Below are 27,295 nucleotides of genomic sequence, written 5' to 3' on the forward strand. Positions count from 1 at the left end.
ATGAGTGGTTGGGGGTGATGTTAGGAAAGGATATGGTGAAGTAGCTGCATGGGGAGAGGAAGCTGGTATGGAGAGTTTGGAAGGAAAGAATAAATCAGAGATGAGAAATTTAAGGGAGGAGGCAGGTGAAGATGAAGAGGAGGATAGAACGGGGAAGAAGAATGATTTGAAGGGGTTTAATGATGAAGAGGATGGTAGGGAGAAAGAAAATGTGATTGGGGCAAAGGAAATAAAGATTTACCAGAGGAAAAGAGATTATAGAACTCAACCTCTCGAGGAAGAATTGGAAGATGAAGCAAACCATGACAGTTTCAAAGGTATTTGCTAGGGTGAGGGGAGACCTATTTTGGGTTGTTATAAATAAAAGGGTAAAGAAGACAAGAAAAGCTATGAAGAAGAAAAAAAGATGTTTTGATTCCTACTGATGAAAGATTGGAGGGAAGGTTGTGAGGTCTGCATATGGTTAAGGATTTGATGGGTTATATGCCTGATTGGCTTTGGAAAGATGGGAGATAAAACTTAGGAAGGGGTTTGGCTATTTTTTGGGTTTTGCATGCGGGAGGTTTTTGAGTTTATTTGGTTTTGATTTTTTTTTATCAATAACATATATTTTGTTTTGATTTGTTTGAGGGCTTTTTGAATTTGGGGAGGGCTGGATTGATTATGGGTCTTCGGGTGATGCCTTGTCACCTATTGTAATTTCTGCATTTTTTAATAATTTTTCTTCTTTATTTATCTTCAAAAAAGATCTCTCAAAAATCAATTAGCACCTTTCTTGACTTAATTAGCTCTAAATTTAGACCATCTTTTTAATAAAGGGAACTTAAATTATAGTTGTTTAATTTGCAACTGATTTGAGGTCATCTTTAATTGTTGTTCTTGGAATAATTCAGGAGAGGTTTTGGCGGTGTTTTTAGGAACAATGAATGTTTTTTTCTTCTGATCTTCGAAGCCCTGTAGATGAAGTCTCTAAGGGTTGTGCTGATGGCTTAAAATTTTCTTTTTCTTCAGGATGTTATTGAGTTGTGGGTAAAGTAAGTGTTATGTAATTAAGTGGGTGTCTTAAATGTGTGAGTTTCTTTGATCTCCGGTTTATTTTTAGAAAGCCTAGAGCATTAACTTCCAGCTTGAATGGCTCATTCAAGTGAATTCCCAGTTAGGAAATGCTCTGACAACCTTCTTAGTGAAGGATGTTATGTGTAGGTTTAAGTGTTATGGGGGGCATCTGGCCTAGGGGTTTAATCAATATCTCATTATGATATAATTGCTATTTCTTCTGGTCACTTTTTCGGCTTTATGCTGTTGTATATGGTTTTGCCCTTTTCTGTCTATTGCCATAGCATGGTTTCTATTGTCAATAAAATCTGTTTGATCATGTTATTGATTGAAAAAATAGTAGTGGCTTTGAGATGATTAGATGTTGATAATACATGGTTAGAGCTTCATCCAGTTGACATATTATTTATTAACTTCATCAGCACATGGAGCAGTCTTATTGAAAAAGAGAGGGAGGGATGTTCATCTGCCCATTAGACGAATTATTTATCAGAGTTGGAATCTTGTTAGCTTAATCCATCCCTATAAGATCATGGGATTTCATCATATTAGAGAGAGTGAGAGACTGACATTGCTTTAGGTTTTTCTAGGGGTCAATGGATGGGTGGGAAATGGAGGGGATGGCCCTTGCCTTCAGGTGCATCCAACTACAAGCCAATTCTTTTTTAGGCTTGTTGATGCATACTTCCTTATTGTAAACTGAACTGACTTCAAACAAGCTGAGGTTATTTTTTATTAACACTGATCAAAGAGATGTCTAACGAGATGCCAAGACCTTCGCTTTTCTAACGAGATGTAACCCATGTACCTGCAACTGCCCTCAAGAACCATCTAATCATCACCAAGCAGTCATCTTCCGCCTGAGAGTCAAGTGAACCTTGAGAGAAGGCAAGCTTTAATCCTTGCAGGAGAGGTCTAGTTAAGAGAAAATTGGTCCTGCATATCTTAAGAAATTTCCTGTGGTTTCTAAAACATCTCTGCTCCCGATGGGCATGGAATTCTTCGTTTACAAGATCTACCATGTATTTACAGAAGAAATAAGGTGAAGTTATTCTTTTACAAGATACATGTATTTGAAGAGAAACATGTTTTCATCTGACATATATTTTATGAGAATAAAGGATGGCAAAACAAATGAGCTTGAATATGTTGCTGAGACTGCTGATGCTATATCTTCCCTAAGATGTGAAAGATGATACAATGCTGTTGGGTCAATTTCTTTTGTCACTCTTGTCACTATCTTTTATGGGCATGACTTGATGAATTGATGCTACTTGATCCTAGCTGCTGGATTGGATCCCATAGAAAGCCTCCTGTTCAAAGTGATATTGCTGCGAAAACTTCCAATGAAACTGCTGTTTGGAAGACGTGGGTTGCTTGAGTTGGACTTTGATCTGAATAAGTTCTATTGTTCAGCTGTCATTTGACTTCTATGCAAGAATCGTCACAAAGCAACGACAATAAAGAGACCACCATGTTGGTAGCTTGTTTCTGAGTAACATGCCAGTGTCTTTCTGCTCCCTTATTTTTTAAAGAAACAAATAAGGAAGAAAAGTTGAACCTATTCTACGTTTCCTCCAAAACAACTTTCAAACTTTGCCATCACCAAGTGATACTTGCCTTTCGAGTTTCGACTTTGCTTCTCTTCTTTTTCCTGTCTTACCAAATTGTACTCTTCCAACATTGCCAAGGGAGGTATCTATACAAAAAGGAAGATTCAGTTCCTATCGAGAAGAAAGTTTGGTGTTGCAGGGCAGTAGAAAATTGGAAACTCTCACATGTTTTAGAATCCCGAGTTTTTAGACCTACAATTACAAAAACAACGTGGAATTTGATTGCTTCAATTTGCTGTCATTGGCTCATTGCATGAACTAAGTATTCGGGTTAGTGCTTGAACCTGGCCTGAGAGTGTAATAACAACCCCAGCCTAATTAACACGTCAAAGTCCATGTCAGCATCAATGTCTCGGTATCATGGTTTAGAGTAGCATAAATTTACATTAAATTCCATAGTATGCAGTTTGCATACCACTAATAGGGGTGGCCGTGAGCCAAGCTCTTCACGAGCTATAGATAATAATAATAATGATAATGATAATAATAATATTATTTATCATACTTTTATTTTTATATATAATAATAACTAATTATTATAAGTCTTAATTTTTTAAATACCAAACCAAAATATTTTTTATTTTTATAAAACATTTTTCTCAAGTCGAGCTTGAGCCGAATCGAACTCAAGCTCAAGGTTCTAGCTTGAACCGAGCTCGAGCTTGAGTCGAGCCTTGTATTGCCTTGGCGAGCCGAGCTCGAATAGCTAGCTATTCGGCTCAGCTAGAATCCATCCCTAACCACTAATAACATTTATTATTCTATATTAACTCATTACAAATAGGGGGTGGCCACGAGCCGAATTTCTCACGAGCTATTCGAGCTCGGCTTGTGAAAAGCTTAACTTTTTTTTTTATTAGTAACAGTGAAATTTTATTAATGATAAAAACAAGATTACAACGGGATGGAGCTAAAAGGTCTTAACTCCAGTTACCCAAGAACTTTATGATCTTGTAGTGATTACAAAACAGCCCAGAATAATGTGCCTCTATTTACCCCTTGCCTAGCTAGACCATCAGCAAATGCATTTGCACTTCTCTTTATCCAATTACATTGAATGTCCATGTCCCTGGTTAACCATTTATATTTCCTCTTTCCATTGCTATATTTCCACATCATAGCACTGTCCTCTGTTAGCCATTTCACCACCATTGCAATCACCTTCTATAACCACCTTTTTTATCTTCATTTCCTTGATCTTTTGAATTCCTTTAATAGCTCCAAGAATCTCAGTCCTTAATGAATCTCCCACCCCAATCGGCCCAGAGCACATGGCTAACACGTTCCCTGTTTCATCCCTTATCACACCTCCAATTCTAGAAGGCCCTGGGTTGCCTATGCCGCTACCATCAAAATTCAGTTTGGTGAATCCAATAGGTGGTGGATTCTAGCAAGCTTTTGATAACTTTTTACATAGGCCTGAATTTGCAATCTCCTTCCAATTCCTTAACAACTCATCAACTGAAAACACTTTGAACAGCTCTAATGTTCTCAACCATTGCGTCATTCTAATGTGAATGCTCTCTATAATTTCTTCCATACCTCTCTCTTTACTTGAGAAGATCCTTGAGTTCCTCTCCTCCCACACTGTCCAACATACTGCAACTCTACCACACCTCCACATGATTTTAGCCCTTTTAGTTGGACAATTAGGCATGGAAGAAAACAAGCTTTGAACATTCAAGGGGGGGGGGTCTACTTGCATCCAAACAAAAAAGTAAACCATACGCAAATAGCTTTAACAAACCTACAAGAAATTAGTAAGTGATATATGGACCCACTGTCAAACTTACAGAGAACACACCAATGAGGAGACAAACAACTGTTGGGTCTTTTCCTTTAGAGTAGATCCCCTGTATTAACTCTTCTTAGGAATGCTTCCCAACCTTAGGAGGTATAGATTGACACTACACTTCTTTAACAGGAAAAGAAAAGCTAGCGGGATGAGAGGGTAATAGTGCTTTGAAAAAGGAGGCACAAGTATAAGAGCCTGAGGAAGTGAGTGTTCAGATTCTGCTATCTGCTTTAGATGGATCAATAAAGACCCCTTCAAGGATAGAAAGTAAGGCTATGGTATAGACAAACTTTGTGTCTCTAACACCTCTTCTCAGGCTTAGGTTCCAACCAAACCTAGAGGGTAAATTAGAAGGAGCAATATAGGCTCGGTTTAAATCGAGTTTGAGTTGAACTCAAGCCCGATATATAGGCTCCTTTGTTAATCGAGCCTAGTATAGTAAATAAATAATTTTTATTATATATATATATAATTCTTAATTTTTTTGTATATAAAATAAAAAATATTTTTATATGTATAATATTATTTTTTAGAAAAATCTTGGCTTGCAGTCAAGCTCGAGACGAGATGAGTTCGAACTTGCGAACTTTTGAGCTGAGCTGAGCTCAAGCCTAACAGTATTTTTACGAGCTGAGCTTGAATAGTCAAGTATTCAGCTTGGCGCAGCTCGAATCCACCCCTAATTACAAACCGCACCAAATAATGAACAGAAAGCTATCAATCTCTGGTTTGAGCAATTGCTTTCACATGTGGGTTTTCACATTTTTAAAATTTAAGCAAAATGTATAGTTTCTTGACTACAGGAACAATTTCAAAGCCATTCTTACGCGATAATTTTAGCTCAAGTTTTCCAAGATTTGTGCGCATTAGGTTTCATATTTGCTGATGAGTTAATGCTAGTGAGGAAGAAAATGGTTTTATTCAAAAGTCTAGTCAGAAAAAAGAAAGTACAATGTCCTCACCTCACCATATAAGAAGTTTTTCTTCCTTTTCACTTCCCATATCTTGGTTTTTGTTATTACTGTATCCATTAAAGCTGCACTTGTAAGTTGTAACATCTACGTTTTAAAACACATTATAATAACCCTGTAGCATAAAGTCCATTGAATTGACTTTAACTTGGTAAAGATGTACATTGATATTATTTGCAAGTTTCCACTATGTGGGGTGATTTTTTGAGCAAGTATATGGCCATTATTTTATATTCTGTGCCACCCTCTCTGGTCGCTTTATAGATAACGTTAATTCCCGTTGGCTTCCCTTCTAGTTTCCCGATTGAAACAAAGATCTTTTCTAAGAAGCTGGAGTTTCTCAAAGAGCTTCTGACAATTGGTTGAAACACCATATAGACCTGTTTCTTAGTGATGTAGGCGCACATGGTCTCGTCCTATGGTGGGCTTACACGTGTCAAGTGGCACAGTTCAAAGTGGATCCAATCAGGGTGCGTGCAGAACAGAGTTCGACGGGTTTTGCAGAGTCAATGGCACGGAGTCATCTGGCGGCCTCGGATGGCTGCATTCCTCGCATATGGACTGCATCCGGACCGTCCGAGCTCACCTACTTCCAGGCGGCCTCAAGTATAAATAGAAGATGAACCCCCTAGGTAAAGGATTGGAACTTAAACTCTCTAGCTAGTACTTGAGAACTCCGGTGGCCTCGTCTGAACCTCAGACCTCATCCACCTTATACCCCTCCTAATACTAACTTGACTGTTGGAGTCTCCGCCTCAGATTTTCACCCGGGATCTCTGACATTCTCCTCTTTGTAGGACCAACCTACTAGTCCTCGACCACCTCGGACACCTCAGCTTAAGAGCGAATTAACTGTGTTGTCTTCAGCCCATCCCGAGCCCCAACACTTGGCTTGTGCAAGTGGCTAGATTTGGGATGCACGAGCAACTCATGGATGGGATAATTGATAACTGATAACACAGGCACTGGCTTGACGTCTTTGACAGTTGGCCAATGCATCTTTTGGTAGCTCTAAAAATGGTTTAGTCGATTGTTATTAGGTTTATTGTGGGCCATGCCTGAATTGGATGCTTGCTTACCTACATAAAATATGATGAATCTAATTTTCTGATCTTAGCTAGTCTTTTCTCTGAAAGAGTTGTTTGTTTTATACTCATCTGCTCAGCAATTGAACAGTTTGACAAACACATAGCTGAAGCTTTCTTTTAGGCACTGGGGTTGCTCTTAGGCAGTTTCAGTTTGAGACACACAGCAATTGAACAGTTTGTTTTATAGCTGATTGAGACACACACAGTCATCTACCTTGCCTTGCCATTTCTTTTAGGCTGAAGCTTTCTTTTGGAAGAAATGAAGAATGTTGTTTGTTTCAATATAATGAGAAACATAAATTCTACAATAGAAATAGAGAAATTTTGAGAAATGCATTTGCGGGTCCCATTCGACATTGTTTTATAAAATTTGGACACACATGAGAATTTTTTATAAAAAGAATCGGCGGGTCTCACATAAGAAAAACAAACATAATTGATAGGTTCCATATGAAGATAGAGGTTTATTGTCTAATATGTTTTCTTTATCAGTGTGAATAAGCATTTCCAATATATGTGGGGCATGCCATCGCATTTCTTCCAAATTTGAACATATATGAGAAAATTCTATAGCTCCCGTTTGGATTTTGGTGGTGTTTAATTTGACAACATCCGCAATGTCGGAAGAATAATTTCCATATGGTTTTAATCCTAGAATTCCAACGTTAATCTTGGAATAGATACCTAGATATCTGATTTTGAATTAGTCAAGGTTCAAATTATTGATATGGATCATGTCACATGATGATGATTTGCAGATTATAAATTATAAAATGTAAAAAATGCGTGTCGATGAAACACTTGATATCAATTTTTGAGTATCGAGAGTGCATCAATACTTTGAACCTTGATTGTGGCTAATAATGTGTTCAACCCATGTCTCTGAGTTCAGATCTGGTCCCAATAAGCCATTGTAACCATTTCCCTTGTCCAGATCTGCTCCATCCATTTATGTTCATTTGATTTTCAAGTAAGCTATACAATGACTTCTTAGAATGGGTAAAATTATTCATTTTTTGTCAATTTTTTTCTCAAGTTGAAAAGTTACTTACTTGGGTAAATGATACTTAAAGATATTTTTCTGCGGGTTTTGCATGAATATGAAAAATGAACATGGGAAAAGTGGTCAATGAGAATTGCAATCACATTGACTGATTTTCCCCCTTCAGATCTGAAAAAAACAAATGGGGCCTTATGAAAAATCTTGTATGTATATTATTGATTGGTAAGACACTGGTGGGATTCCACGATTACTTGGCCTCGGCCTAGATTGCTTCAACGGTGACTTGCTATTTTAATGTGTTTACATACAGATTGAGCCTACTTCTCAAATGACTTGTTAAAGTTGATCTCTCGAGCTCTTCCAAATGCTTGATGATACTCTTTATCTTGGCTTTCTTTGATTTGCTTCACTTTTTTTTGGTTATTAAAACCTTTCTTGGGCACCTTTATAACTTTACATGTCTCTTGCTTGATTATTCTTTGCACAACTGGTTTGAAGATTTTTCCATAGGCTCAGCTTGTTTGTTTTTGCACTGGTGTAAATGCATGGGAGTGCAAATTTGACTGTCTTATTTATTTGTGAGAAACAAATAAGAAGTAAAATGAAGTGATCCCCAGTATAATATGAAAGATAAGGAGCCTAAGATGACTAGACAATCAAATAGCATAAGAGGAATCGCTTACATTTTAGAACCACCAATGAATTACTCCCATTTATGAAAAGATGTCAACTTTACGGCATCGAGCCATTTACTTATCACCGGTCTAAGTTGGAAGTGAAAACTGATGTGAGAATTGAGATTATACTCAATACCAGTGTTCAGATAACCAGACAAGACCAGCCGGTTGGACAAAAAAACCATAAACCAATTTATTGGCCGCTTTGTGCAAGCCCTAAAACTGGTAAATCAGCAGATCCAAACGAACTGGTGAACTAGTCCCAGTTTATTGGCCAGTTTGCTTCTCCTTCTGTTTTGAATGATATTGCCCCTAAAGAGATGTAGATTGTAAAACTGAGCTCATGAATGAAAACTAGCCTTAGCCTTCATGGCTTTTCCTTCGGATAAACACCCCTACCTAATTCAAGCCTGTCTCACAGTTCCATTGGATGTCAAATCAAATTTCAAATTTGGATATCCCGGATTCTTACCAACCAAATTGAATGCCAGATATATCCCTCTACCCAAATTTGACTCGACCTATTTGCAGCCCTAAGAAAATCCAATAGCTGCTGTTCCTAGGGAAAATGCCAATAGATGATGCCAAGGGACGACAATGACAGTAATAAATAGCTAGCAACTTGTTCTTTTCGGGCATTTTAACAGAAAAAAAGAGCTGCCTTACCTGGCCAAGTGTGGTTCATTTGTCTTCCTAAAACTGTTGCTAGAAGTCTAGAACATAAATTATTCCAAAATTAGAGCTCAATACATCTACAGCATTCTCCTCCTGTCCCGCCTAATACATCAGTGAGAGAAATGAGAAAATTATATGTATCTCACCACCTATTACTAGGTGACTTGACCTTGTAAATTCGAACAATCCAGTTGGACGTCGTGAAAGCCTCTTCCAGATACTCTAGCTTAATGTCCTTATTTCCAATTTCGACCCCCCTTGCACGATCGTATCTGTTATCCAATCACACAAAAATAAAAACAATACAAAGTAACATTACGTCAATAAAGCAACATTGGACAGACAATGAGCCAAAAAAAAAAAAAAGAGCCAGTCATGTTTGCATAAACATCAAATAATTCAAAATTTCAAACTGTTCAAATGTACTGATTCCAGTTATTTCAGTCAAAATAAGATTTTCACAAAGAAACCGAAGGGAAAGGATTCCCAGGAAGAATGATTCTTTGAGCCCACGTTTGGTTTTAAGGAAAAGGTGGGAAAAGGAAAGGAAATGTAGGGAAACTCATACAAGGTTTGTAAATGCATGGGAGTGAATCCTTGATTCATAAAATCAGATAGACATTTTGATCTTTTGACCTTTACCATGTCACCTTGTATATACAGAACCTGGATAGGTCCAACTATGAATCAAGCTGCTTGGCAAGGGCAAACAGGCTATCAATAGATTATAGACTTGTTCTTGGGCTGGCTCGGCCTTAGCTTTTGCCGAAATTTCAATGGATCCACACTGAAGCCCGAGCTCAGCCTGGCCCGTGAACAGGTCTAGCTATCAAGCCCCCAAAATAAACAATTCCACAAGGCTTTCTGAGAACCAACAAGGTGCAATTGCAGGTTTGCCAGCCCACAAAAAGGAACTCTTGATGACCTGGTAATTTTGCATTTCGATAAGCTTCAGGAATTGTGCTTTCAAAGACCAACAACACAAAGCCCCTTTGGGGCTTAAAAGCATTTTGGCTTCAGATTATAATATTTCTAAAAGAAAATCTTACTGATCGTTCAAAGCACGCTTTGGCTCAATTTTGTTTTCAAAAGCCATAAGCTCAAAAGAAAAAGCTTATCCAAACAGAGCATTGGTTATGCAGGTTGCATCCCACCAAGAGAACCTGGAAGCATCTCTGGAAGCTGAATGCCCCCAACAAAGTTAATACTGCTTTGGTGAGCTGTCCACAAAGCCTCGGTGGTAAATACCTCTCTTGCTAGAAGACAGATTCGCTCTGATCCTTCCTGCCCTCAGTGTGAACACTCTCCCAAAGATGTTAGCCATCTGCTCCTTCATTGTCACTTTGCCAGAGCAGTTTGGTTGGCAAGTCCCCTCAGCATTTGCCCTCCTACCAGTTCCACTATCACTTCTAAAGATTGGCTCAGAAATTTTCCCTTCAGTTGCTGACCTCGAGCTCTCACAGCTGCTAGTGGTTTGAGTGGGATAGCCAGTTGGAATATCTAGTTAGCTTGAAATCTTCTTATCTTCCATAACAAGCCGGATACTCCTTTTTCAGTGCACTGCACTCTTTGCCTTCTATCTCAAGTGTTCCCCGATCCCCCAGTTTCTTTCCCCATGCCTCCACCAGCTCCTATTCCATCAGGCCATTGGATCCCACCCTGCCCCCTGAAGGTTGGTTTAAAATCAATTGTGTTGCAGGTTTCATCTCCCATTCTGGTAAGTCGGCTTTAGCTTGTGTGGCTAGATCCTGGACAGCAACATCATTACTTCACAGGGTCTCAGATTGTCCTGTAGCTGCCCTCTTACAGAAGAAATGCTCGCACTTAGGCAACATTATTGTTTCCTAGAAATTAACAGTAAAATTCAGAACACCATCAACACTAACAAGACACCTCCTGGATACATCTCTTGTGGTTTCCTGAATTACCTGATTGCCCTCCAAGAGCATGACTTACATGATCATGATGGGTCCCACAACTAGTGAATCTCCTTGACTCCATGTGACTTAAATTCCAAAAACCACCAAGATCCCGAAACAGTAGAAATGGATATTGGAGGCCCTAAACAGTCTTTCAGGAAGTTTTCACATGTCATTACAAGCTCCCAATTACAGATGAACCCATAGTCAACGGGAAAAACAACTGTACACAATAAGATAAATGGAGGCATATTTTTTTGGGGGAAAAATCCTTAAACTTCCCCTGAGATTTCTTATAAAAACTAAAATAGCTCCTCAAGTTTCTTAATTGAAATTGACCTCCCTTGTTGACTGGCATGGCAGGACAAAAATCACCCTTCACTTATAGCATTAGTTGCTGTGGGTATATGATTACGCATAACATCAAAGTTCTGCTAAAATCTTAACAGTGCCCCTATTTAGCTTGACTTTAAATCAAATTGGAGCAAAATGCTCATTGTGGCTTACTTTAATACATGTAAATGTTCACCATCACTCAGATACCAAATATCCCTCCATAAATTTTAGCCACACATATCATTCAATAATTTTCTGGCTATTGAAATTTTGTGAAAGTAGACATCAAACTATGGATAATGTGCCAACCTTTGATTGGGCACAAAATTTACAGGCAGCATATTTAGAAGATGAGCTTCAATATTGATGGTTTTGATCTGTCATGCCATTAGTTTGGCGACATTAAACATCCTAAGATCCTGTAAGGTATTCTTCATATTTCTCCCATTCGGTCAAAGTTCAGTAGAATCATTTGATAGGGATACTCAAGAATTAGGATAAAACTGGGGAGGATTAGGGATTTTATAGTAAAGGGGAATTTCATTTAAAAAGAAAATGGATACAGACATGTCAAAAGAGTTCACCACAAATCAGTACATCAAAAGATCCCCAAACAGCACAAGAAAGACATCAAACAACAAAACATAATCAAGGAGCTACACACTATAAAACTACATTGTCTCCAACAACTTCTTCCCAAAGTCATTTCTTTTCAAATTTTTAAATTCAGAATGAGCAAGAGCCCACTGAACAATTTAAGATCATTATCCACCACTAACTTCCTCTCTTGTCATGTCTTCAAAAATCCTATTGTTCCATTCTCTCCAAACACCCCAACAGACCACAAAAAGAATGGAGCTTCAAAAAAATTTAGCTTTCCTGCTGTCTGTTAATCTTTGCCATTTAGGAAAGATCTCCTTAGGATGAAGTGGACACACCAACAACACCTTAAATAATGCAGAAGAAAGACCGCAAACAAACACCACTACCCAACAATAAATAATAAATGGCATGAATCTTCTTCCTGCTGTTATGCACATCATACATTTGTTTGGAATCTGAAATCCCCTTGACTTCAAGTGATCAATTGTGAGGATACTATCCAAATAAAGAAGCCACACAAAAGCCTCAACTTGAGGGGAATTGGATTTCCCTAAACACCTGAAAAGTTGCTGATCTCTATGTGATTTCTCATCAAAGCATTGTAAAAAGATTTAACAGATTTTTTTATATATTTTTTCCATCACCTGGTACCAGGTTTACAATCACCCACCTTGACTTCTTCTCACTTGGCAAATAATTCTGCGCATTCATCTAATTCTCTATCCAATAATGGATGTCGGAACACTGGACTTACAACTTGATCACCTCTTGTTTCAAAGCACTGACAGTGTTTTAAAAGTGCAAGGTGCAAATTTAAAAAAAAAATCAAAAAATTGCAAAAAATGTAAAAAATTCAAAATAAATTAAGAAAATCTTAAAATAGTATTAATGATAAAAAGTTCAGACTTTAATTTTTAATGTTTTAAAAAGAGCTATTAGCTCAAATTTAAATACAAAATCATAACATATAAAACATATTGAAAGTGAAAATTACAAAAATAAAATAAAATAATAGCATGCAAAACATATTCAAGCATGTCAAACTTTTAATTTCTTCATTTCTTTCTCAATTGCATTATTTCAAATAGTTAATGTGATGCTACACCTTTCATTCCTAATTCTACCAGCGGTCTTTGTACCAAGCCCCTTGAGGAAAAAGCCCAAACAAGTCCATGTTAGGGTCTCAAAATTCTTAATAGTTAATACCTAAAAAATGATTTTATAATTTTAATTATCTTTTAGAAAGGTCTTTTATTAGGATGAATGTATGAACAACATTAGCAAATAGGGTAGAACCCCAACCAGGTTGCTGAGTTGGAGTCCCTGCATGAGGAGGAGGACATACCATGGTGTTTAGTGTGTGATTCCAATGTCACCAGGTTCAGTTCAGAACATTCTAATGGTAGAACCCCAACCAGAAGCATGAGAAATTTCTCTAATTTTATTGACAGACAATCTATGTGATCTCCCTCTTACCAATGGACTTTTTACCTGGTCAAACATGCAAGAAAATGCCATAAGCTGCAGACTTGACAGATTTTTATTATCTCAGGATTGGTTGGAGAGATTTCCAAATCTGTGTCAAGAACTTCGTCCAAGATGTACCTCAGACCACTTGCCCATATTGCTGAACACCGAACGAATAATTAAAAGACCCCATTCAGATTGGAAAAATTCTGGCTACAACACAGATTGCAGTAAAAAATGTTGCAACATGGTGGGAAGACTGCAAAGTAGAGGGTTGGGCTGGATTCAGACTTCTTCAGAAACAAAAAGCTTTGAAGAAGAATCTTAAAGCTTGGGGAAGAGAAGAATTTAAAGCTGTTGAAGAAGAGAAAAAAAAAAGAATACTTTCGGAATTAAAGGACTTGGACAATAGAGAGCAAAATAGGACACTCAATGCCTTAAACAGAAACAAAAGAGCAGAATTAAGAAAGGAATGGGAGCAACTAGTTAGAAGGGAAGAGATCTATTGGAGACAAAGATCAAGAGTGAGATGGTTGAAAGAAGGGGACAATAATTCCAGATTTTTTCACACCCATGCCTCGGGAAGAAGTAGGAAGAATTTAGCTCAATCTTAATCAGAAAGAAGTGGAGAATCCTGAGGAAATTTCTGAATCTTTCCTTTCTTTCTTTAAAAACCTTTACTCCAAGGATAGTGAAAATCAATTCACAATATTTAATTGGGATGGCACTACCCTTTCAGCTGAAAAGAGGGATTGGCTGGAAAGAAGTTTTGAAGAGGAAGAAGTCAAGAAGACTATTTTCAGCATATGGACAGTGATAGGGCTCCAGGGTCGGATGGCTTCCCTATTCTTTTCTTCCAAAAATGTTGGGAAATTGTAAAGTCAGATCTCATGGAGTTTTTCAGGGACTTCCATTCATCTGCCATTGTTAACAAGGGCCTTAATTCTACCTTTCTCTGCCTCATCCCTAAGAAAGAGGGAGTTTTGGAAGTTAAAGACTTTAGACCTATAAGTTTGGTTGGGAGCATATACAAAATTTTGGCGAAGGTTCTGGCCAACAGACTTAAAGAAGTCCTTGAAGATCTAATTTCCCCAAATCAGTTTGCTTTTGTTAAAGGAAGACAAATTGTGGACAGCATTCTTATTGCAAATGAGTGTGTGGAAGACAGAAAATCCTCTGGGATCCCAGAGGTCCTTGTGAAACTTGATCTTGAGAAGGTGTACAACAAAGTGGATTAGGATTGCATTCTTGATTGCTTAAGGCTAAGAGGTTTTGGGAGAAATTGGATCAGGTGGATTAAAGGTTGTATTGGCTCTCCATGGTTTTCAGTATTGATAAATGGTGAAGCAAAAGGTTATTTCAAGGCAAGCAGTGGTCTAAGACAAGGTTGCCCTCTTTCCCCTTTACTTTTCACTTTGGTGATGGATATATTTAAGTATCTCTTTGACAAGTCAATTCTTTTCAACTTGGTGAAAGGTTTTGAAGTGGGTAGGGATAAACTTCACATCTCTCACTTACAGTTCGCCAACGACATAATCCTATTCTTAGATGCCTCTATAACCAACATCACAAACACTAAAATGGTAATTGAATGTTTCGAGATTCTCACTGGTATGAGAGTTAATTTCTGTAAAAGCAGTATTGTGGCTATCAACTCAGTGGAAGTGGATCTTCTAGAAAATTTCAAATCTTTATTGGGGTGCAAAGTGGAGAATCTCCCCATTACCTACCTTGGGATGCCTCTAGGAGGGAATCCAAAATCCCTCAACTTTTGGAGTCCTGTGTTGGAGAAATGCGAGAAGAAACTATCGACTTGGAAAAAGTGTTATCTTTCCAAAGGGGGTAGGCTTACTCTCTTAAAGGCCTCCTAATCAAATCTGCCGGTCTACTTTCTCTCTGTCTTCCAGATTCTGACCAAAGTCAGAAATCAGATTGAGAAGCTTCAAAGGAATTTTCTTTGGGAAGGTGGTGGAGATAAGAGAAACCATTTAGTCAGCTGGAAACAAGTATGCAGACCAAAAGAGGAAGGCGGTTTGGGTATTGAACAGCTTAAAGAGAAAAACTCCTCTCTTCTAGGCAAATGGCTCTGGAGATTTCCGAAAGAACCTAATGCTCTTTGGACTGTTGTCATCTCTAGTAAATATGGACGAAATACAAACGGGTGGGATTGCAATCTCCATTTGAACAGGATAAAGGCCATCAATCCTTGGAAAGGTATATGTTCCATTCATACTTCTTTCTTTCCTTTTATAAAGTATAAAATGGGAAATGGTTCTAAAATTAAATTCTGGAAAGATCTTTGGTGGGGGAGAATCTACCCTGGATGCCTCTTTCCCTAGGCTGTTTAACCTCACCCTTGTCCAAGAAGCCTCTATCTCTGATTGCCTCCCAAACCAGTCCGCCAAGAATTCTTTAAACCTCCACCTTAGAAGACCCCTAAGGGACTCGGAGATTTCTGATTTAATAGCTTTAATCCAAACCCTCCAAGATGCCTATATATCCCCCTCTCATTCTGACACCCGAATATGGACCCTTCACCCAAATGGCGAATTCTCTTCTAAGTCTATGTTCAGGGCTTTGACTGCTGAAGATCAGCATCCCTCTTTTCCTTACAAGAAAATTTGGTGTAGCCACATCCCCTCGAGAATTTGCTTCTTTGTATGAGAAGCCTGTCTCCAGAAAGTTAATACTTGTGATCTCCTTCAGAAAAAACTGTTGGGAAGACGCTCCATTTCTCCTCATGTTTGTATTTTGTCTCAGCGAGGGTGAATCTGCAGATCACGTCCTTCTTCATTGCAGCTTCACTCAAAGGATATGGTCCCATTTCTTGAATATGGCAGGGTACAGCTGGGCTTTTCCAAAACACATTATGGGCAACTTGAATCAATGGCAAGGAATAGGACTTAGCAAAAGGGGTAAAGTCTTTTGGCAATCGGTGCCTCATGCAGTAATGTGGGGCGTTTGGGATGAAAGAAACACCCGTATCTTTGACAATAAAAGAACCTTGGAGGAGTTAATCTCAGATATTACCTATCTTTGCATCCTTTGGTCGGTGAATTCAGATCTATTTAAATGACTTTCAGTCAATGATATTATCAGAAATATTCACCCCTTTCTGTTTCTGCCTCATCCTCAGCAATCTCCCTTGAGGCATCCCGTTTCCATCAGTGAAGGTGTGATAACCCTTAATTTTGACGGTTGTGCCTTAGGCAATCCGGGCTTTGCAGGTATTGGTTGTACAGTAAGGGATGAAAGGGGCAATATCTGCTGGACTTTTAGTGGCCCAATCGGTTGGGCCGACTCCAATAATTAAGAATTTGGGAATTCAGAATTTGATCATTGCAGGTGATTCAGCAAATACAATAAAATGGTTAAGAGACAAAAAAGGGGGCCCTTGGAAACTTTATCACTATCTGACTGAAGCTTGGGATTCTTTGGATGGATTGAACGTTAACTTAGTTTGGATTCCTAGGGAATACAATCATACTGCAAATGGCCTAGCTAAATTTGGTGCGTATTTGGAGCATCTGTATAGCGACAAGCTTCCTCCTTTGTAACTTGCAGGGGTTCCCCCCCCCCCTGTTTTGTATATCTCCTCTTGTTCCCCCCCCCCCCCCCCTTTATTCTCAATAAATCTTGGTTAAATTTTCTCAAAAAATATTAGCAAATAGAGGGTTCCTGACCAAGCCCCTTGAGGCAAGTCCAATTATAAATACCTGTACTTCCACAATAACAACTTTCTTTCTAACCTGTCATTAACCGGCTGCCATGTTTTAAGAGAAGAAGCTCTAGTACCAATGGGAATACCTAGGTAATGTGAACCGAAATTTACCAATTTGACAACCCAAAGCAGCATCAGTCATTTAACAAACTTTCATCAGTGTCTCCCACTCCACTACATCTTTTTTCATTATTAATGTGATAAAGGTAGCATTATCACCCTTCTCAATTGTTCCCAACTTGAACAAGATATGAAACAACTCCATGACCGATTTCTTTTAACTCCGTAATGCTTTATAAAAGCAAAATAATGCCATTGGGGCCTAGAGCAGCCTCTTCAATCTCCTCCAACACAAACTTTTCGAACAAAGTCTTTGCAGAATCACTAATATACCTTAGCCCAATGACACCAATGACCATATGCCTTCTTGATAAGGTGTATACAAAGACATGTAGAATCTCCTTATGACTTGAAAATATCCTCATGAGGCTCTACCCACTCATCTCCAACTCTCAACTTGAGATACAATTCCCTCTCACTAGTTTTCGCATATGCATGAAAGAATGATGTGTTTTTATCTCTTGCCTTCAGCCAAAAAGTTTTTTTTCCTCCAATAGATCTCTCTCTCTCTCTCTCTCTCTCTCTCTCTCTCAATCAACAACTATGAAATTTTATTAAGAATCAATAAGAAATACAAAGGTCAGAATTAAGGAGAGATTAACTCTCTTAACTCCCCTTGCAACAATTCTTACATATTACAACTGAGCTCGAAAAATATTATCTTTACCTGCCTCCAACAGATCTTAACTCCCCTTTGCAAAAGGCCTCTTTGATTATCTCTTTGAGTGTTCATCACATGAGACTGAAAATAAGAATCTGTCAAGCCTTCTAAGAATTACAGGTGATTTGACTGAACCAAAAAATATTTTGCCCCACTTAATGTGGGATCAACTAAACCCAAATTAGAAATGAACTCCCTAAATTTTCTCATATCATCACTCTCTCATCCCCCCCCCCCCCTTTCACGTCCCTGAGTTTCCTTATCACATTAAAGTCTCCACCTAAACACCACGAAAAACCCTATCTGTTCACTTTGAGGTCCTCCCAAAAAGCTTCTCTCTCAGGATCTTCATTTGATCCATGTGCCTTGGTCAACACCCACTCCCAGCCATCATTTTTATCTTAGAACCGAAAGGGTAATGAAATATCCATTAGAAATCCATGGTCTTGGAATCTGACAAGTGTTTGACAAAGATACTTCTACCACTTAGGAGAGACCATGCAACAATTTTTTAATAGGAAACAGTAGCTTTCAGAGACTATGCAACAATGACATCTGCAAAATCAGAACCTCCAGGAAAAACCTTAAGCAGTGAGATTTGATTGCCAAGATCTTCAACAGATCAACAGATTTTACAGCCACAATTTTTATCTCCAGACAAATACACGAGTTTTGTAATCTTTGTAAAAAAATATTTAATTTTCTACTATAGCATTCCTTACAGACAATATCTATTTGCTGCTAGCAAATTGTCTTGCCCTGGTAAGTTATTTAGGCTCATGTTTCTTTCCTTGTTTCTTTCTACCATCCAACTCAGATATGCCCTACTTACCCCTATTCATTTTATTTCTTTTCCATGAAATTGAGATTTATTACAGGTTTCCCTTCAGAGGATAAGAAGTCTTTTTATTTCTTTTCACCCATTAGCATTCCTCAAACTAAAAAAAAAAAAAACATTGCTCATCTACAAGAGGTTTAACAAGATCTACCAAATTATAAGAATTAAAAAATATAAAGAAGGATGTAACTTACCCAGGAGGCTTGCCATACTCTGTTGTCAGCTCTCCAAATCGATAGTAGGAAAGTTTGTACCTGCTCAGAACCACAGGTGATTCATTACAATCATGGAAATAAAGAAAATGCCAAAAATGTCCAAGGAATAATAGTTTTAGTTGTTATACAAGTGACAGAGATTTGAAAGCATTATAATTCTGTATTTACTTAGGAACAGGGGTTTTTCATCTTCATTTTCAATGTACTCTTGTCCTGATATAAGAAGAGTGTGGGTGCTGCCACACTCATGACTGGCTTTCTCACAATTCTTGAATTTTATTAGAAAAAGTCAAAATACATAGCAGTACAAGCATCCCAAGGAGATGTGTGAGATACACCTCTCACAACAATAAGCATCAATAAAACCAAAAGAAACAGATTTCAACTGAGTCCAATATAAATGATCCCTATTAACCCCTTGCTTAGCTAATGTATCAACCATCCCATTTGCTAATCTTCTCATCCATTGAATTTTTGAGGTCATATTGTTGATTGGACAAAATTTTAAGTTATTCCTTGCCAATCAGTTCAGGTTTTGAAGTCTTTGAGGGTTCAAGATGGCATACACCAACATGTGTGTTAAACTGTTGATTAAAACCCTAACAAATAAGAAAATAATAAAAAGAAACAGCAGTAAACAGACCCAACCCAACCCGTGAACAGCCCTAGTTTAGTTAGATATGCCTATTTTAGTATTACAAAATCAAAGATAAAGAACATAAAAAATATTTCATCGCATCATATACAAAATGGCTAAGTGCTTTGATTCCTTGTTTTTTCATGGTTATCTCAATAAAGAAAGGTTATAAATGCTATAGTCAAATTTCCCAAAAGGTATACTCCATGGACATCTTGTTTTTTGAGTTTCATACTTTCTTCTCTGCCTCTCCCTTAAAGTATAGTAATATTGAGAGAGGTTCAACTTCAATTGTCTATTCCTATTTCACATCTTGCTATTGCTCATGATCATATGCCTCCAAAGTTCTAGGTCTACACTAGTTGCCATAAGAACCAGCCACTATCTTCAAGTTTGGAATCAGAAGTTATGCCTTCAAAGACATTACAATCCATTGATCAAATATGCGAGCAATGTTTTAAAACGTGGAGGCATGACGCGAGGTGTCCACTACCTAGAGGCATAAGCCTCCTTAAGAGGAGGGGGTTAGGAGGAAGGGGGGAACTCATTTTTTCTTTATTTTCAATAAAAATCTTTTATATTAAAAAGAATAAAGATGCATAACATTAGTTGAAGGGGGGGGGGTCTTGTCGAAGTGGAGGCAGGGGGTTTGGGGGGCAAACCCCCCAACCGAAGGGGCAGGGGGCAAACCACTTTCTTTCCTCTTATCTTTTCTTCCCTTCCCTTTTCTTTTATTTCCTTTTCTCTTTTTTCCTTCTCTTTCCTTTTCTTTCCTTTCCTTTTTTCCTTTTTTCCTTTTTTCTTTTTTTTTTGTCTTTTTATATAAGATGTGCATGAGGCTTACGCCTCTAGCACGTCTCATGAAAAAAGTGCATGAGGCGTACGCCTCAGAGGTGTCAGTGCCTTCGGCATACGCCTCAGGGCATTTTGGGAGCGCCTCGCATGGAGGGGCAGCTCCAGGTGTATGCCTCCCACACCTTCTAAAACACTATATGCAAGTGAGCTCTTCTCTTTCTCAGCCAAGTACTTTTGACTCCACAACCTGTGATATCATCTACCTATTGCTATTTGCAAGGGTGTCAGATACATTTTAAATGGGTGAGAAGAACTGCAAATGGCATGGCAGATGCTTTAGCTAAACGAGGGACAAATAGGCAGCAATTATTTTGGGATAAATTGTAAGGATGGGTATGGGGATTGCAGTTCTAGTTATATTTGATAAGGCGCCCTTGGAGGCTTGCCTTGCCTAATCGCCAAGAATTTCTATACTTTCTATTATAAAATACTTTTTATTCTTTATTTTTTGAGATTTATAAAATAGACATTATTAAACTAAAATGTTCATTTTGTGTGTTTATATACTAATTTTGTTTTATTGTTTCCTTATTTGTTAGGGTTTAATCAACACAAACATTGCTAAATGCTGTATTGAGCCCTCAAAGACTTCAAAACCTGAACCAATAAGGTAGAACTTAAAATCTTTGGCCCCTATTATTAAGGAAATATGGTTATGGTTCCTAGGGAACTACCCTAGGATCTATGTTTTTTACTTAAAAAAATCCATCGCCTATGTGACTAGGCGACAAGGCACCCCCTGTCGCCTAGCCTTACCTTGGCGCCTTGAAAACTATGATTGTGGGTAACTTACCCACAGATTTGTATCCTCAATTTTGATATATTGCTTAATAAAATTTACCTTTACTAATAAAAAAGGGTGCCAGATACATTTCATTTTACGTGCTGCTTTATCTCCATCCTGTTGAGCTTATGTACTCGCTATTTGTACTGTATCCAATCCTAAAAGTGCTGCTGATAAACGAAGAAGAAAACCTTTAACCAGAAAGGCTGAAGGTTGAAGACCACATGGCACAAGAAGAGATACATGGCGGACTGAAATTAGCCCAAGAGGAAGTCAGGTCTACTTTCACACAAAAAAAAAGGAACTGTTTGAGCAATAAAAGGCAAGGAGGTGCTGACAGAACTTGAAGGTAGATCTAAACTTTAACTGTTTATTAAGCAACAAATGATTGAGCTAAAAAGCTATAGAGATGTGGTAGTTGGGCAACCAAGAGTTGGTTTGAGAAGTTGACAGTTATTGATCAATAAGAGTATCGAGACAAGGAGGAGACATGTGGAGGTGCATCTGATAATAAAGTTGGCAGATCAAGGGCTCGTATGAGAAATGAGACAATGCAAGGAAATGCAGGACCCCAACTGGCAGCAAGCTAAAATACAACAGGGGAACCGGTCCAGGTCAGGTGAACCAAATTGAAGAAAAAGAACCATCACGTGAACCTGATTACTTAAAACAAACATGTGCTTATCGAAGGCCAATTAACTTGAAAGTATAGCAACCACCGTCTATCATTGTCCTCCTCTGGTTTGAACAATGAAATTCTGCAGGGCACCAATGCTCAAAATTAACCCAACCCAACAAACCACCCAGTACACAAGACATATCCTAATCCACATCTCCACACCAATCATCTTTCCAAGAGACCTTATTAGGCTCTTTGACTTTAGACTTCTTGAATAAAAACAACACCATCCACAGGAATAGCATGTGGGGACGGACCATTACTAATTGATAAATTATGTGATTGCTTTTGTTTCACTAGAAGTGTATTAGAATTCTTTGAAATGCAAGAAATAGAATAGTCATGGTTAGGATAAAGATGGAAACCCTAGTCCTAAAATCCATTATTTCCAAGAAGTCTGTCTCACATCTCATGAAATATTTCCTAAAATAAATACTACTATATTTTCCTAGGACAAGTTGGTTTATCAGCATTCATAATATCTTTAATAATAAGATAAGATGCCTATGATTCAGTTAGAAGTCTGCCTCACATCTAATGAATATTTCTTAAAATAAATGCAACTATATTTTCCTTAGGGCAAGTTCGTTTATCAATGCAGCATCCATAGTATCTTTAGTAATAAGATACACGCCTATGCTTCAGTTTGCACCCAAATTTCTAACTAGGATTTGGCTGCTATTTCTGCTGATTTCTCATCATGGAAGGAGGACATAGTTGCACATTAGCAATAATCACACTCCTATCTGAGTTGGTGCTTCTTTGGATAATGAATTGCTTGTTATAATGGTAAAATCTTGGGCTGACAAGCATGAGAAAGCAGATTCAAGTCTGAGAGCATCAGTTTTGTGCAAAAAAGTCCTAATGTTAGGTCTGTGTCCAGTCCACCCCTCCCAAGACCACAGATAGCTAGGACGAACATCAGGTAATGGCCTTTCAATTGCTTCCTAGAAAGCAACTCCAAATGACTCTTGGGGACTATTATACATCAAACTCCACAGAAAAGATGTCTGACTTGGAAATATCAAATATATATGCATGGTTCAAAGTATTGATACATAACACTGCAACTTAGGATGGGTTGGGTTGGGAATTTATTAAATTTCCAATAGGCCCAAACCCAAAACCGAACTCAATGTAGTGGAAATTCTTCAAATTGGACAACCCAATTTGCAGCCCTATTGAAACATATTATACCTTATTGCATGACACATGTCAATTTTCAGGGTCACCAAAACGCAAAATACTATGATTTAGGACATGTAGCCATGTTTAATGGTTAATACCCTTCCAAGAGATGGCCTAGTTCAAAGCTTGAAACCTGAAACAATTTTGATGTGTGAGTCTTGCCGCTTTGAATCACACAAAACACAAATTTTGTATGTCACACGACTCACACATATTTGTACTTTGAACCATGTATACATGTAAAGTAGATTAATACTAATCACACAAATCACCCCAACAACATTTCCCTTTCCACTATAAACAAGCAATAACAATATTATTCACTTTTCTTTTATGAAAATGAAATGAAGTCGGTAAGGCTCAGAAGCATACATGAGACAGTTCAACATCTTGGGCGCTGCACCCTTGTCAACACGATACTCTCCATTAACAAGGTAATCAGGTTCCTTGATGACAGGGAAAACGCCACCTCCAATCCGAACCATCCACAAAAATCTAGTACAGCATGCATGCCATCAGTATAATATGACAACAAATATAGGAATACATACACAAGAAATGCCACTTGATCTTGAAAGTGCCAATCAGGAAATTAAATAGTATATTGGAGAATGCTTATATCGATAAAATTGATCCCACAGTGACATAAGCTTAGTTAAAAGCAATTTTCAATATGCACCAGACATTAATGATAAGTTAAAGAAACTTGCCCTAGTAACAAAGATGTTTCTATTTGATAAATGGTGTTCCTTGCCTATCTCAAGCAAAACATAGCATAAGATATCATACTTAATCACACGTTTCTTTAATTAATGCATATCATACCAAATCAAATGTATCTAATCAATGTTCTGAAAAATGAACATACAGTACAACATAATGTTGAAACATTGGTTCTAACCATTGTACAATGCCATAGTGTGTCTTTAGTTCCCTATAAATCATACTATAAGTTTTTTTATCATCAACAATAAATATCATTGTACTGATTTGTTATGGCAACCCTGCACTCTATACTCCACAAAATGAAGTTAAGGAACTAATACAACAGTTGAGGCTGATGTGTCTGTAAAAACACAAATACTATCAAATTACCACAACAAGAGGGCCTCTGAGATGGCGTTAAAGGGAGATTTTGTTAAAGATGGTTTATTGAACAAAAGGTTCAAGTCCTTGAACCGCTATTTAGTACGAAGATCTATGAGTTCAGATCCTGAAACATGTGATGTCGAAATTTGGGCAAAAAAGAGTGGGGAAGACTAGACTTTTCACGAGCTAGAAAAATAGGACCGTGTATTTTTTTTGTTTAGTTTCAGGAGAAAAAAGGATATGAGCAAGCCTTGAAACAAGAAGAAAACAAAGGAAGAATAAGATCACCTGAGATGTGTTTAGACAAATGGTGTCCAGGAGTAGGACAAATAGTGAAGCAACATAAGTTTGTATGGATTTAAGTGTTTGGAATCCCTCTTCATGCTTGGAGCACTCAAAGAATCAAGGAGATAGAAAATGATTGCAGTAGATTTAAAAGATTTGACTTTCATAATTGGATTTGGGAGCAGGCTCAATCTGCGGAAATTTTAATAGAAACAGAGAACCCTAGTTTAATTCCTCCACTGCTTAACCTCTTCTATGCAGGGGAAATTTTTGTGTTGCATGTGGAAATGGGGTGTTGCGATCCAACATTTGTAAGGATTGACAAGGAGGAAGATAAACAGTTGGACTCGACGGGAAAGAAGGGAGATGAAGGGTCAAGAAAGAAAAAGGGCAAAGGTGCAATTTTTCAAACTTTGGAGGGAAACAAGGGAAGCTCAACTAATTTAAATGTAGGTGACACTGATTCGAAAAAATGGGATAAGGGACCAATTAACAAAAATTGCTGTTCAAATCAACTAGGCCAAGATATTCGGAAGAGCTTAAAAGCCCTAATGTGTTTGAGTTTGAAAATGATAGACGTGATGGAGTTCCAAGACAGGAAGAGAATTTGAGCATTACAAGAGAGCCAATCAGGAAGGAGACTGAAGTATGAGGAAAAGGTAAATACCAGTGGCACATCACACACAATGAATACCACCAGGATTGTGAAACTCTAGATAGATTTGAAAAGAAGAGAAAGGTAGAGAATTGAAGGGTTGTCCTAATGCAGGTAATTGGGTTGGGTGAGAAAGGAATTGAAGATTTTGTAGTCAGTCAAAATAGTGGTGTGAAGGAGGTTGAAAGTAATATTGATATAGGACATTGAAGAATTGAAGACTTACGAAGGGGAATGGTGGAACTAGGGGTTAAAAGAGATTTTATTGAAGGAATTATAGAGTCTCAAAATTCCTATTCGGCAGCTAATAAGTTTTCAGTGGTAAGTGATGTCTGTGTTTTTCCTACTGATTTTGAAATCAGGAGTAAAATAGTGTTACAAAGGCGATGGGAAAAGGAGAAGAGACACAACTGACTTATGAAGGTTTTACAGACAATTCATAAGAGCTTGAAGAATAGGAAAGAAGTATATCTGAAGCTGTGGTGAACAGGGCCAAAGCCAGGGTGTGTAAATAAAATGGAAGAGATAATTTAAATTTTGAAAGTGAGGTGGGAAGTGAAGCTAGTGGAGAAAAAGGGATTGGGAAGAAGCAAACAGCAAGGAAGAAATTAAAAAAAAAAAAACAAAGAAAGAACAACAACAAAGATTTGAGTTCATCAATACAAATTGGTGAGAAATATCTATTGTCACATCATGAACATATGAGAGTCACTTTTGTTCTTCCTTCTTTGCCTTTGAGTCCTAATTGGGATCTCGGATTTCGTAGGGGTTTGAGGGATGAGGAAGCAACTTGTCTCCTTCTCCTTGATGGTGTTTGTTTAGAGCTTTCTTGTCCAGATAGAAGAATTTGGTTCCCAAGTTCTAAAGGTTCTTTTTCTTGTGCCTCCTTTTTTAAAGCTCTTTGTCCTTTCCTTGGAAAGAAGTGTGGTTTCCGTTGATTCCCCCTAAAATTCAGGCCTTCTGTTGGGAAATGGCTCTTGGAAAAATTAACACTCTGGATTATTTGCAAAAGAAGAGGCCTTTTCTGTGTATTTCCCCGAATTGGTGCACTCTATGCAAATCTGATGGCGAATCTTGTTACCAAACTTACCATTTACTAATTTCCTGTTCATTTGCTTCAGATATATGGGATTGGTTTTTCTCTTTGTTTGGGTGCAGGTGGAATATGCCAACGGAGATAAAAATGCTGTTTGACCCATCTACCTTTGTGTTACCGAAGAAGAGGGGAAGAGTAATGTGGAAGTACACTAGAGCAGCAGTGGTGTGGACCTTGTGGGAAGAAAGAAATGCCAGAATTTTCCAAGAGAAAGAAAGGAGCAAACAACAAATTGTGGAGTGTGTAATGACTAGGGTTATACACTGGCTACAAACGGTGGAACTATTCAAAAATTTCACATTTGATGATATTTGGAGGAATTGGTTAGTGGCTTCTAGCTCAATGCAGAAGGTTAAGGCAAGGTTGGTTTGGGCTCCTCCCATTGAAGGATTTCTGAAATTAAACTTCAATGGGTGTAGTCAAGGCAACCCAGGCCCAGCTGGAATAGGAGGGGTCATCAGAGACAAGGAAGGAAATTTAAGAGCACTCTTCTCAGGACCAGTGGGGAATGGAGACTCTTTAAAGGCAGAATTATACGCAGCCATACAAGGTATACAGATAGCAAGAGAGCTAGGATTGGAAAATTTGGTGATAGAAGGGGACTCCAAGGTGGTGGTGGGTTGGCTAAAAAACCCAGATTCAGTGATCTGGGCTTACAGAAATGAATTGAAGAAATTCAAATGGTTAACTCAGTAGATGGAGGTAACTATACAGTGGGTGGGGAGGGAGACAAATGCTTTTGCTGATTCTCTAGCTAAACAAGGGGTAACTAGGGAACAGTTGCACTGGGCTCAATTGTAAATTTATGATGTTTCTGTACCAATGAGTGAGGCTGCATCTCACACCTCATTTTGGGATGCTTGTAACAAACATTTTATCATTTGCTTCTAATGAAATCAATTGAATTTTATCTATCAAACAAAAAACATATGAGAGTCACTTCCACTAGATATATGCATGTATAGTATTGATAGTGATCACTGGTGCTTATAATTGAAACATCAAATCTGACACTTTAGATAGAAAGATGTGAGTATTAAGATTGTCACCAGATGCTAGGTGTTGAACAGGAACATGTTAATGGCATTTATGTAAGAGAAAAGAAGCCAAAATTGGGATTTTCTAATTTTTGTATTTTTAGATGGTAAGGAAACTTTGGCCATTTTACATGTCACCTATGAGGTCTGCCCTAGTTTGATTTTCCTAGTCATAGTTTGGGTGTATTAAAATTTTCACAGCCATTAGTAAGTGGTTTACTAGCTCTTAAGT

General features: G+C 37.9%; 1 protein-coding gene across 2 annotated transcripts in view; it reads right to left on the reverse strand.

The window, feature by feature from the left end:
* Positions 1-8,801: 8,801 nt before the first annotated feature.
* The window catches only part of STT3B (staurosporin and temperature sensitive 3-like b), a 32,247-nt gene continuing 13,753 nt past the window's right edge, over positions 8,802-27,295 (reverse strand). For both annotated transcript variants that reach the window (XM_010251780.2, XM_010251787.3), the window contains exons 5-7: positions 23,274-23,396; positions 18,738-18,797; positions 8,802-9,150 (exon numbers count right to left, since the gene is read on the reverse strand). In XM_010251780.2, the coding sequence (XP_010250082.1) occupies positions 9,021-9,150; positions 18,738-18,797; positions 23,274-23,396 (313 nt within the window). In that variant the 3' untranslated portion in view covers positions 8,802-9,020. The remainder of the gene's footprint in view (positions 9,151-18,737; positions 18,798-23,273; positions 23,397-27,295) is intronic.

The sequence above is a fragment of the Nelumbo nucifera genome, chromosome 3, assembly GCF_055504915.1.
Source record: "Nelumbo nucifera cultivar China Antique chromosome 3, China Antique-T2T, whole genome shotgun sequence".
In the NCBI taxonomy this organism is placed as follows: Eukaryota; Viridiplantae; Streptophyta; class Magnoliopsida; order Proteales; family Nelumbonaceae; genus Nelumbo; species Nelumbo nucifera.